Genomic DNA, 14,197 nt, shown 5'->3' with positions numbered 1-14,197 from the left:
TGACCTGGATCTCCACAAGTAAATCCTTAATTTTGTTTCTTTTCTTTTTTTTTCTCCAAGCCAAACGTTTGACTATTTGATTTCTTCTTTGCACCTTATGCACCTTCCTCAGAAGCTAACACAGTGTCACAGATCATTTACAGTGCCTTGCAGAAATATTCACACCCCTGGCGTTTTTTCAGTGCGTCTCACTACAAACACAAACTTGAATGTAGTTTCTCAGGATTTTGTGTAACAGACTAAATATAAAATATCTCATGATTATGAGGTGGATAAGATGAGATTCAATGCTTTTAAATTTTCTCACAAAGAAATTGGATATGCATTAAGCCCTCCTCAGTCAACGTGTTCTCCTGCTAGCCTCAATGTCAAGACTGTTGCATCATCCCACAAGTTTTCTTTCACACATTCTCTACTATAAAAGCAGATTTGTGGAGAGTAAAACTTTGTAGTTTTCCTCATCAGATGTTTCCACTGGAGCTGTGGATCTGTGCAGCTCATCTAGTGTTACTAAGGGCTGTTTCTCTGATTAATGGTCTCCTTAGTCCTTCAGTTTAGTTGCGCTGCCATGTTTTGGTTGGTTTGCTATTGGTCCATAATTTTTCCATTTTCAGATAATGGGTAGGATGCTGGCTTGACATTTGTTTTTAACCTAAATCTGCATTACATTGTGTTATTTCACATACATTCTTGGTTACAAGTTGAAAACGTTATATGGGTCTGAATACTTTTTAACGACGCTGTGTCATATACGCAAATATCCGTAATAGTTTCTTTTTGAAACCTGAATTAAGCTTTAAAGAGTTCACCCAGTAAGTTTGTGATACTCCAGTTGGAACAGGCTTTAATTTCTGTATCAGCTAGCCTTAACTGCTCATTATGTAGTTTAATAACTTCAACCAGTTCAATGCATGAGTCTTGAAAAGGAAATGGATTATTATCCACTTTGCAAGCAAGGGAAATATTACAAATATAACTGGCAGGCAGGGATTTTTCAGCAGATTGCTGAATGTTAAAGATCTTGTCGGGTACTGGATGCTCTTCAAGTCATATTGGATTTAATTAGAATTTTGTGAAGTCCATAATTAGCTGGGTAGATGTTTTCATAGGGACCCCTGGAATTACAAACAGGCATCCTGAAGAAGTGAATGTACAGAATTGAGGCTGGAGATGGAGAGTGCATGCACATTCACACCTGTAATTTATATAAAATTTATACTAAAACAATCACTATACTTGATATAATAACTAGATTTCCAAATCCAATCAATACATTTTGTATGAAGTTAATGAATTTTCATGGTAAAATTATCTGTATCTGCCTGTATGATTTATTTAGGGCTTTTCTGTTCCTGTGGGTGTGTGCTACTAAACATCTACACTCTAATGTTGCTTAGTTTTATAGCTCACATCAGCTCAAATTTCAATGGTTTTTTTGCAGCTGTTAAAGAGCAGTCAGAACCAGACCTCTCAGAAATTACCTGCGACAAACAAGAGTTTAGACAAATTACTGCAAATGAGGAAATGAGGCATGTTCCAACAAGGTACATTTTTTCACCTAAAAAATGTACCTAAAAACAATTTATGTCTAAGGTGTGCACAGCACAGTTAAAATAAAAGGAATCTGTGATGCAAAACAATGGAACCACGATAAACTATTTTAAAATATTAACATTTTGAGTTGTGTTCTGTAGAACCCAAACTGCACATGTTCTGTTGGATTTAGTTCTGCAATCTTCATCCTTCTCATCTCTTCCTAGCAGGAAGCTGAACGTTCAGGTTGAAACTCGCTGGTATTTAGATGTTATAATTCCAGCCTTGTTTGAAACTTTTATCTGGTCTGACGATAAGTAACCCTAACCATGATGCTGCCATTGCCATGTTTCACTGTCGGTATATTCTGCCACATTGCTTTTGGAAGACTTTTAGCCAGACCTGGAAGATAAAAATTAAAAACAAAGCATCCAGGCTTGAGCCTTAGCTTTTTATGTAGAGATCTGGAAAAAACATGGGAGTATCGTTACAATCGGATCGTTCTCATTTTTTTGTAACCTGTCAGCAAACTACAATTTTAACTGAAGTTTGCTTCGGTGGTACTTTTGAGGCCTACTGAATGTCTATTAAAGAGACTACAATAACCCATTAAACAAAGATTATTAGCTGCAAATTAGGATAACATGGTTATTTAAAGATAGAAAGTCGACTGTGTAAAAATATAATATTTTTCACTGAAAAGCCACTGAAATATTCTGTCTCTTCTTACCGAACAAAAAGTAGGAGAGATTTGTCCACAAGGTCATTTTTTAACACTACCTTCCTTTTACACGTTTTTTTTTTCTTCTTCCTAAAACAATAACAAAACCAAACATTGCTGAATTTCAGCGAATAAATAATGAAACAGATTGGCTGAGCAGCCAACTGGAAACAACAAACTTCCTTTGAAAAAGCACCTGCTTACCTTGCAGCTCAAAACTCCTGTTTGAGAAAAGAATAAGAACCACATTTGTGTAAGATTTCATTCTTTCACAAATGTGGTTCTTATTCTTTTCTCAGATCTTGCTTTTCCCACTAAAACTTTTTATGGATTATGATTTGTTAAAGGATTATTTTGCTGGTTTCATTGTGCGACAGGTGGTACATTTCTGTGCTTGATTTAGGGAAAGTGGATAAAAAAAAAAACTTCCTATAAAATATTGTGCATTCTGTAAAAGTTTGCTCTGGTCTTAACTGAAAAGCAAATTAAATTTAGCTTGATTAAAACAGAAAATTGCACACAGGCAAACACTAAGTTGCCTGTGTGCAACTTAGACTTGTGCAACTAAATTGCCTGACTTAAATGTTTGCCAAATAACCCTCCAACCCCTTTTTAGAAGAGGGCTGTTTGTGTCACAGCTCAGTATCTTATAAGATAGCATTAAAAGCAAGGGAACCACAAGATAGTGCAAGAGGACCGGAAGCACAACATAGGTCAGTCTTATCCACAATAAGTCTTATCCACAGTTAAGATAAGTATGACATTTCCCTTTTTCCCAAAACTTTGCATGCTTTGTATTTTTGGGTAATCAATTTTAAGTTGTGCATTTTTTTATTTATTTATTTATTAATTCTTTGGGCATTTACAGTAATTGCAGGCATGAGACTGTAAGTCTCCTATCTTTCCGTAGAGAAAAGCAATCCTCATCTGAAAATTGGAGACGGGTAAACCCAAGAAAAACATAATGCAGGTGTAGCGAAGAAAACATGATGTAGAAGAGAGGAAGAGCTTTTCAGACTGGACAGAGTTCTACATGGAGTTTCTTCATGTACAGTTTGGATCTGTTTGCATTATTTTTTTAGAGCATTATCTAATATTAAACTCAGCTAAGTAGATTTAAAACAAGATTAAATGTATGAGACTCTTACAGAGCTAAATCAATTCTTTCAACAGTTAATAGTTTATGAATTTAATGCAATATCAGACTTCCCCATTGGAATTTGAGTCAAAATAAAACATTTATTAATTAATTTAAAAACACAGAACAGGTGAAGAAACATGTTCTGCTTTTTTTAAAGCAGAAATCTTATTCAGTGCATCTTTATTCTTAACTTTTACTAATTTAATCTTGCTTGATTTTTGCAAAAGAAATACATTTTAATTAAATAAAACAATAATATATGCAGCGCTAGTTACAAGTCTATACTCTCATCAATTATTCAGCTGTTCATTCAGGATGAAAAAATGGGTCCAACATTGTTCAAGCAAGTTGTACCCAACAAAGTGGCTGGTGAGTGCACAGAAAAGTTAGTAAGCTGGGGAATTTTCCAGAATCCCAATATCAAAAACTAAACCTTGGAGACACCCCGGATTTTAAGATGCCCTGAACTTCATCCCCCCCTTTTTTTTTTATTTTACCAAGCATAATTTCAAGTCATTGTATTTGCCACTAACCAAATAACTGTAGAATCTTGTTAAAGGGAAAAAAAAACACTTGCATCAGTTCAAGGTAATAAACAGTAGCTTGATAAATAGCCTAAAGTCTGGAGGTTAAATTAAAGTTCAACCTTGATCTGATGAAAACATGTTAAAAGGAAAATGATTGCAATACTTTTGCATCATGAGTTTTCTTGAGGATGAAATGTACTTAAACTGTATTAGATGTTTTACTTTCAATCGTAGGAAAATGAATACGGCTGGGCTTTGTGCATCTTTCACAAAGCCCAGTTATTTGTTGAATTTAGCTTCATATTTTTTGTTGATGTTGCCAGCTAGCAAAGCAAACAGCAGTGAGTCATACTTTGTTTTTCTGTAATCATTTGTTATGACATTGTTTTGAAAAGTTTATATTTAAACACATTTTTAACCATCTATTCATAAAAAACCTATGAACAGCAATTTGTTTTGATTCGACAATCAAGACTATTCAGTAGAAAACAGTCTGACTAAATAGAAGTTGCTCTTTATTTTCAGCAGGGGAAATTCAGGAATAGGATAAAATTGCAGCCATTAATTTTTTACACATACAGCACTCTGCTCTGTGGATTTTTTTTTCTCCACTTCACTTGTCCGTCACCTCAATCAAGAAGTGGACTAAATTGGAGAGTTGAAGTCGGTGCTTTTGGGCAGAGAATCTAACTTTCAGCCCTGACTCTTGTTCTATCAGATCAGCACAACTGTAATTTCCATTAAGTATTTAAGCTGAGCTGCCTTGTCTGCACTCACATGAGACGTTGACTTGCACCCTTCAGGAAAGCATGGCGGAGACTAATAAGAACACGGAGGAAGAGAAAGACGGGGTGTAAAACTGAGAATGAAAGATAAAATGAGAGAGAATATACATCAGGAGGAGAGAAGGAGAATCGGGGCAGAGGATGAGGCAAAAAGCGAAACGGGGAAAATACACTGCTTAAGGAGGCGATGCAATTTTTAGAGAATATTTAACATTTATATTGCTACAGTGCTTTGAATAGGTATCCATACCCGTTGAACTTTTTCACACAACCTCAGTCTGTGTCAATGGGAATTTATTTGATAGGCCTACACAAAGTAACAGATAATTCATGATTTACAACTTTTTTTGGCTTATGTAGATCTAAAAAGTGTACTTTTTTAGATTCTTTTCACAGTGCCTCTGAGTCGATGCTTTGTAGAATCACTTCTCGCTACAGTTCAACTCTTTTGGGGATATATTTCTACCATCTTTGTACATATAGACTCAGATTTTTCTTCTTTTTTTTTTTTTTTTTTTGCAAAATAGCTCCACCCCAGTAAGATTGGATGGAAATCATTTGTGAACAATTGTTTCCAGTTGATATGATAGGTTTTTAGTTGCATTTGGGTCTGGATTTTACTGGGGCATAGGAATCACACATCCCTACATGTGTGATTCCTATATGAGCTACAGCTCGATCCAAGCTGTAGCTCTGGCTGTACGTTTAGCGTTCTCGTGCTGGAAGGTGAACCTTTGGCTCAGTCAAATCGTTTGTAACCTTTAACAGATTTTCTCACAGGCTGGGCCTGTGTTTAACTCGATCCACCTCCTCATCAACTCTGAACATTTTCCTTTTCCTTGGTAAAAATAAAGCATCGCCAAATGACGATTTAATGAAGATGGGTTTCTTTGTTGCTGTCTTCTGAGTGTTAGTTTTCCATCACACAGTGCTTCGCATGTAGGTCAAAAAGTAACATTTTGGTCTCTTGTGTTACTCGAACTGTGAATATATACAGCTTCCCCAGAGTTGGTATGGGCCTCCTGTTAGTTGGACAGTCATGTCTTACTAGGTTTGCAGTTGTGTCATTTCCCACGGTGCTGCATGAAACGGCACTCTGTGAGAAATTCAAATCTTGGGATATTTTTTTTCTAACCCAGACTTCTTCATAGCGGTATGCCTTTATGTGTTCCTTGCTCCTCCTGATGCCGAGAAGTCACTGATGTTCTCTAACACCCTTTTCAGGCCTTCACAGAACAGATAGATTTACACTAGCATGAGGTTATCGCAGGTTCACACTTCATTACAAGTTTGTCGTCTGCCCCATAAAATCCCTGTAAATTACTAAAGTTTGTGGCTAAAACTTGACAAAAGCAGGATAAGTTAAGTATGAATATTTTTGCAGTACTGGAAGCAAACAGAAAGTCCCATCACGGGACAGTTTCTGAAAACCTAAATTACACCTTGTTGAATTTTCACTTCAATACATCTGTGGCTATTATCCGTCTGCCAACCAGATCATAAAACAGGGTCTTCCTCCATTCATTCCTATCAGCTATAAACTCCCGAAATAAAGCCACTGCAGTTAGCGAAGAAAATTGTGCGACATGTTGTGCAAGCAAGCAACCAGTCGCAGTTGTGTTTTATGACGATGTGGGGATGGTCAGCTTCAGTAAAAGAGGGCAACTAACCAAATGGAGCCTTTCTCCTCCTCACTGGTCCATGTCTCTATTTCTTCTCCTTTTGCCAGCCCTCATCAGCATGCAAATGAGACAGGACAATAAAGGTGAACTTGGACTAGAACAGCAGTCTGACATTTAGTTGCCATTTTGTGCAGAGAGGAGGAAAAAGACTTACCTGTCTGTGGGGAATAGCTCTAACAATCCTCACACTGCTATTCAGGGGAGAGAAAAAAAGATTTGGATGAGGTGGAGAGATTATTGTGGCATCGGATCTGGAGGAGTGGACTAACTTCATGCCTCCACGCCTTGCTGTTGTATTCAGTGTTGTACCGTATAATATTTTGCTACCCCTGTTACAGAATGTACTTATATTAGTTTATTTCTTTCAATTTGCTTTCCTCTCCTCTTCACTCCCTCTAGAAAACAAGCAAAGATGCACTTATCCACAAAAAATATCTCTGGCTCTCTCTCTGATATTGCGTATTGTGCTTTGAGGTGGCCGGGTGCTACGTAGGGGAGGTGTTAGGGTTTTTCATCTCGCTGAGCCAAACACAAAAGAAGCAAAACAGGGACAGAAAACCAAGCACAAAATGAGAGCCGTTTCACGGCCAGCTTAATACAAACTGAGCCTTAGAGGCATTTATGTGAATCTGTGGTCACCGAGTTACTGTCATCCACAGACAGCTATTGAATTATTGGGTATTACCAGGATTTTTCCTCCCATTAACTCGATTCCTTTCCTTTCAAAAGAAAAACTGCTACAAGCTCACCTTTTCACTTTCAAGCTTTTAATGTCCCTCCATCTTTCTTCTTCATGCGCTGTGATGTTTTGTAGCTCACTGATTTGAGGTTCAAGGTGGACTGCAATTTCTGCGTTTTGAAAGCTGATGTCAATTTACGACTTGGAGTATTCAGCTCCGTTCTAAAGGTTCGTCTCATTGAACGTGGAGCATTATTTGCATTGCGCCAAGAGGAGGCAGGGGAAACGACAACAATAAAAATCTTAAAACAATCTTCTCTTAAATTAGAAAGAACAAACTAACAAGAAAAAAACCGCCTCCGTTATACTTCATGACAGTCCAATCAGTACTCAGGAGAAAATGAGCAGGAAATGAGGGAGCCGTTATACAGGCTGAGTTGTATCAATCCACATACTGAAGCGGCTCTGGAGCTCTGGAGACTCACTTTGCAAACTTGCTCTGAACTTTCTTCCTTCTTCCCCCCCTCAAACGAAACCTTAGATTTAGCAGCGCTATCAATTCCAGGGCAGCAATCATCTGGGATGCTCACAGCCTCTATTTCGTGTGCTGAGCTGTTCATAAGAGTGACATCACAAATTAGATGTTGAAACTCTATTCGGACTCCTCGCTTTATGAGATAGAACCGGCTGTTCACTGAAAACAGAGCTAACTGTCTGGAGGCCAAGCAATAACTGATTTCAAAGCTGAAAATGTCATGCCACTGAATTATGCGGCCTCTGTTTCTCTTAGGAATTTGTTAATACTTACCAGACAGCGTAAGTAAAAGGTTATCTATATCTACAGAGATGTGCACTAAAAAAGATTTGACTAGAATAAAACAATATGTTTTGAAATCACTTGCAACAGCACAAGACTACAGTCATCCAGATAGGAGGCACATTAAAAGCTACAGCTTTGACCGTACGCACTGGACTGCAACTAGCTTTTTTTTCCCCATGTTAGGCATTTTTTCAATGACCTTTAATTCATAGGTCAAATTAAAGGTCATTAACGTAATGATCTTTAGCAATAGCTTGATATCACTATTATGGGAGCGATATTAAGCTGGTGCAGCCATTGTTTTGCTGACTTTGCCTTATGCAAGGACTCATAATGACGCTAAGTAGTTAAATATGTCGTAACATTCAACTTTATAGACACCTGAAGGTTTTGTATCAAAACTGCCTTGTATTTCACACTTTCAGTGATTTCACTTCCCTTTTCAGTAAATCTAGTTTCATGTGAGGCAAAAGTAACCCCAGAGGATGATGGTGCCACCACAATGTTTCATTTGGGTATCGTGATCTTTGGGGGATTTGCTGTTTTTATGTTAAATTTACTTTTTAGTAATTGTGACCAAAAAGTGACGTTTGGTTTCATCAGACCACAACACATTCTCACACAAGGTTTTAGGATATTTTGGATGAAAAACATTATTTTGTCTATATTCCTTTGTATTAACATATGGATGCTGTCACATGTAGAAGACGACTGGTCCGACCCAGAGATCCGTCCAGCTCCTTACCAGTTTCTGCCTTGTCTCAGTTACTGAAAAATGTGAACTGTTAGTAATGTTCCTTGGTTCCATAGTTCCTCAAATTGTTAGTAATTGGTGTCTTTGCTGGACTATGGTGTGTATGAAATAATGCACACTTATTTTGTATGCTTCTCCTGCCTGATACCTTTCACCAATGATATCATTTTAACCTTTGGTAACCTGTCTCCAAATTGTGGTTTCAGCTGAAGGATGCCAATTAGTAAATGTCAGTAAAATCAAACTAGAATAAGATAACTTTATTCAGGTTAATCAGATTCACTACAAATGACGACAGGTGTGAACTCCAAAAAAATATTCCCGAAACTGAATTAAAAGCTGCTTCAAAAATTAGGCTAAGTGTGTGCACAGTTATGCAGTATCATTAATGCACTGTTTTTCTTTTACAAAATATTTCCTCCCACAAATGTTTTTCACCTTAATTTTATTAGATTTGTCTTCAATTAAATGTAGCTAAATGTGGACAGGGTTTTAAAATGTTTACTTCGATGTCTACTTTTGTAATCACTGAAGTCTGGCATTTTAATAGGAGTTTGTTCACTTTGGAGTGAGACACAATAAAACTACTTCACAAATGGCACAAGGACTTGACAGAAAATGAGCTAAGAACAAAGAGAAACACTGAAAGGCATTTGGAAAGATTAAATAGCTACAGATTGTCACCACTTTAAAATATTTCAGCGTCTGGCTCCTTAACACACAAAGGACTGGTCTAAAAGTTTTGCACAAAAATCATTTTCACTCCCTTTTTTTTGTGTCAACCTCAACAACAGCAAGTTTTCTCTTTTTATTTCCCCCTTACTCTAGCTCTGAAGGACGACCGTTTCCAGATGGTGCTCTTCACGCAACGGCTGGTGCGCATCACCCTGACCAACGTCAGCGTGTCCGACGAGGGAGGCTACTTCTGCCAGCTGTACACGGATGCTACGCACCACCAGGTGGCGACGCTATCCGTTTCCGTCCCTCCAGAAACCCCGACGGTGGAGGTGAAGCAGGAGGCCGTGGAGGGCGGCGAGGCCGAGCTCACTTGCGTGTCGCCGAGGAGCAAGCCGGCCACCACCCTGCGCTGGATGCGCAACGGCCGCGAGATACCAGGTACAAGGACACAGCTTAGATGTGGAGTGATGGATGGGTAGATGATTAGGAGAGATGAATGTGAACGTTAATGAGATGGTAAAAGACAGGTGAAGTGGAATGGTAGGTTTACACCACAGACTGAGTGCAGAATAAAATGGAAATAAATGGATGGGTGATTGATGGCTTGACAGAATGAAAGGGAGCTGAATCAGGGGAAAAAGAGCGGGTAACGACGGGTGGATAAATGGAGGAAAAATGAGGATTTGAGCCGTCGAGGTGCCAGACTTTTACCTAACATTTCCTCCATTTTAATCACTGAAATCAAGCATTTCCTTACATTGGAAATGAAGTAATTTTGCAGTCCTGTTGTTTCTGGGAGTCATTATCGGTTCATTAAGGAACCCCACTATGTAGCGTATTAGTAGGAGTGTATGCAGAGACAACAGATCATCAGCATCTGCAAATGTTTTCACACATTTTTATTATTCCCAGAGTACGTTCACACTTAAAAATCAAAACAAATTTACAGTACGATGAAGCAGTTCTCGAAAAGTGAAACATTTTATATCACTTTGAGGTGTTAAGCAAAAATATATTCATTTTTGTCTACTAGAAAGCTCAAAGAATTGATTTAAATTATATTAAATGTTGACTCATAACATGCCGATGAGCCCTGGAGTCTCTAGCTGGAGCACCACATGGAAACCAAATAGGAAAGCATTATTTCTTATATATTTTTAAGTATTTGCTACAGCTTTTGTGCATCCACAGGTATTTCTGCCTTTAATAAAGCTTTCAGAAAGTGAAATGCACCTCAGTGAGGTTCAGATTAAGGGATTGACCCTGGCTACTGCAGGATACTCCTCTTTTTTTTTTTACCACTAAAATCTTCAGGTTTGCTTTTGCAATATGTTTTGGGTCACTGGCTATCTGTTCTGTGAAGCTTCTTCAAATCCACCTTTTTAAATTTACCTGGATGTGAGAAGATAGTCTATTCTCTGTATATTTATGGCACGTTTTAAAATTCATATGGGCGAGTCTCTTATTTTTATCACATCATCAGTAAACACTGAGCTGTCACACTACCTTCATTTTGGATGCTTTTGTTCATAAATATTTCAAGCCTACCCTGTTTGTTTCCTGCCTGTTATTTTGGTTACAGTTGATCTTAATTTTCTCTGGCCAGAATGAAAACTATTATGGTAATGAGCCTATTCCCTAGGCTCGCAAAAGTATTCCTACCCCATGAACGTTTTCAACGTTTTGTCACATCATTACCTCTAAGGCCCACAAAGTAGTGTGAAAGAAAAATTAGCCATAATTGTTAGCGGATTTTAACAGATAGAAATCTAAAAAAAAGTCTAGCATGTATATCTATTTAGTACTCCTGAATCAATACTTTGTAGCACCAAATTGTGATTAGATTACAGCTGCAACTCTTTTGAAAATGACTTCAGCAGCAGAAATGCACAGGCATAGTTTTCCATTAGTGTCAGAGTAAAGAAGCACAATTAATATCCATGGCCCACCTTTCCATTTTTTATTTGTGAACAAACATTTAAACCATTCCCTGGAAGGTAGTCATGGAAAGATATTTTTCTTTATGCATAAAAGCTTTTTTAGCCTTCAGTATTGGAAAGATGCACTGAAAGATGAACTGGATGTACCTTACCAATGCACCAGGTGCATTTTTGATGCGTTTTTATTTTATGTTCCAAAAATTGTGCTCACTCGTCCTCACTTGAATTTTTGCTATTTTTCTGATGGATTTCTTGTGTTTTTTTGCATTTTCTACATTGACTTTTTCACTTACAGAAAGAGCTTTTTTTGCCAGAAACTCAGAAAAAGCTTCACAATACCAATCCCACTCGAAATCAACTCGAAAGCTTTTACAGTTGGTGGGGAAAAAAAAGAAAAAAGAACCAACACTTGACCACCAGACAGATTTTGAGTTAGTCGAGTGTTGAAAAAGAGTTCTGAACATTCAACAGCTATAACTCTTCCCTGCTCTCCGCTCTTGACTATAAATATCCAAAGATCCCAAACACTCCTGGCCCATATTCAGTTTGCAAATTTACTTGAAATTGGCATAAAAAGCAAAAGTTTTCAGCCCGGGCTGTGACACTTGTGCAGGTTTTCCAGAAAAGTCACTGAGGAAAATAAGTATTTGCTCACAATCAACTTACCTGGTAAAATAAAGGTTAAAAAAAAAAGTCAGGTCTTCAAACAGCCTTTCCGAACACAGATCAACATCCCTTTGTTAGCCACCACTTGCTACATTTAGGCTACAGTTAACAATTCAAATGTCTGCTGTTAACCTACAAAGTCCTTAATTGATCGGCTCTCAACTACTTCAAAGCTTGTTTAAAGAAATGCGTCACAACTTGGTCACTCCAGAAAGGACCATCAGTTCCTACATCATACTCAAGAAATCTAGACTCTTTCCAAGATGGTGGGTTGACCTTCTGAGGCCTACGAGATCAGGGACATCCCTGTCTATCAACAAGAAACTCTTGAAGACCCATCTCTTTAGAGAGCATCTTCCAACTGACCCTATCCTTCCTTAACCCTCCTACTGCTATTTCTCTGTCCCCCTTTGCCTTGACTCTGTTTCCACACTGTCACCTCTGACAGAACCTGACTAAAGGTCTTCATTCTAATTATTAGCTTATTGCTACCTTTGCTAATAACTGCACTGTCATGCCTTCCTTTGTAAGTTGCTTTGGATAAAAGTGTCTACTGAATGCATAAACATAAACAGACTGGAATAATACATAAAAAGTTGATCTCATTTGCTCATAATCTGACAAGCTCACTAATACACAAAGGCTCAGATCACTCTTATTTTAGATTTCTAGCTCCCTCTCTTCCTCTCTCTATCTCAGACTCTGAAAGGCAGACGGCTTCATTTATAACCCTCTAACCTTTCGTCCTTTGCTTCTGATAAATCCAAGAGCATTTTATTAGACCGTTACCTTGATCTATGTCAGTTTCTCTCGTTCTTTCTATTTCTTTCTATTAAAGGGGTGCTTGACACAATAACATATCTGAGATCTGTCTTCCTTAAACCTTGAGCCTATTCAGCCAGGAGAAAGAGTCTCTGTCGTTAACTCGGCTTATGTGTCTAATGCTAGACGGAATGTAAAATTCCTTAAATTCTTGGTTTATTCACTAACCTGCTTATGACCATGCTACTATAGCTCTCTTGAAGGCTTACAGCACAGGAGAGATGCGCCAGTTATGCTTTTTAAGCAAAATACATACTGGTTTTTGGGAACCTTTGGTACTGAATGGGTTAGTTCAGATTTCTCTCTTAGAACCCAATTAAGTATCCATCCATCCATCCATCCATTTTCTTTACACCCTTGTCCCTTAGTGGGGTCGGGAGGGTTGCTGGTGCCTATCTCCAGCTAACGTTCCGGGCGAGAGGCGGAGTACATCCTGGACAGGTCGCCAGTCTGGCGCAGGGCACCCAATTAAGTAATGCTACCTAATTAATATATATTTTAAAATCTGATTTGTTTTGGAATTAAAAGTGTTGCTGCTCACAGTTACTCACTACATACCAGTGTTTCATGTCTAAATAATAATCTTTTTTCCTTACTGAAACGCTTTCAGTCTCTTTTTACTAATTAATGTCAAACTAACGTTTACATATCAAATAATTTTCCTTGTTCTGGTATCTTTGTGTATACTTCTCCACAACTGGATAATGATCAAGGTCTATGCTTTTCATTACACTGTTATCAACCCTATTGTATAAATAAAACCAAGCTGAAAAAGTACATATCTTCTTTATGAGGCACATGGTACTTCCTGACCATTTTCATAAAAAAAATTTAAAAAAACACAGAATATCACTGTATCACAGGAAATCCTCTTCTTTCTTTTTTTTCCTAAAATATTGGTGAGAAAAAAAAAGCTGTGATTTACTGTTGGATGTGTTGGACTGTTAAATTTTTTATTAATTTTATTATAACTATACTGTGTGTTTTAATGAGGCTTCCTGTCATGAACGGTCATTAATTATTTAAATTAGGAGCAGAGGCTTCTGACGTGTATAATTACACACACTCTAATGTGCACGAAGTGAAGAGTAGCACTGTAAGCAGCTCTGCACTGAAACAGTAATTTACTGTTTCAATAAAACAAAGACAAAATGATTGTGAAACAGACTTTTTAAGCTGTCTGAAATGGGTTTTTTTATAAGAGTTTAGGCCCCTTAGCAACTGTAGCACTACTGACTGTAACATTGTGCATCTCTGGATGGTAAATCAAACCTACCCTAACTCAAAAAAGCAGGGAGGAGTGCAAAAAATGGTGGAATAGAGGTTTATTTGTGTATCCTGATAAATCTTGTAGTGGTTTGCAGCACTTATTGGTCCACAAATACAAAAATATTAACTTGCGGATCCTTACAAAAGTATTCAAACAACTTGAATTTTTTTCAAGTCGCA

The 14,197-nt window shown here is 37.7% G+C and overlaps 1 protein-coding gene across 5 annotated transcripts in view; it reads left to right on the top strand.

The window, feature by feature from the left end:
• cadm4 (cell adhesion molecule 4) overlaps positions 1 to 14,197 on the top strand; it is a 232,848-nt gene that overhangs the window by 183,075 nt on the left and 35,576 nt on the right. For all 5 annotated transcript variants that reach the window (XM_008431153.3, XM_008431150.3, XM_008431154.3 and 2 more), the window contains exon 3: positions 9,471 to 9,758. In XM_008431153.3, coding sequence (XP_008429375.2) covers positions 9,471 to 9,758 — 288 coding nt within the window. The remainder of the gene's footprint in view (positions 1 to 9,470; positions 9,759 to 14,197) is intronic.

This window comes from Poecilia reticulata, chromosome 16, assembly GCF_904066995.2.
Source record: "Poecilia reticulata chromosome 16, P_reticulata-male-v2, whole genome shotgun sequence".
In the NCBI taxonomy this organism is placed as follows: domain Eukaryota; kingdom Metazoa; phylum Chordata; class Actinopteri; order Cyprinodontiformes; family Poeciliidae; genus Poecilia; species Poecilia reticulata.
Note: the sequence above shows the minus strand (reverse complement) of the source record. Positions and strands in the feature narration are given on the sequence as shown.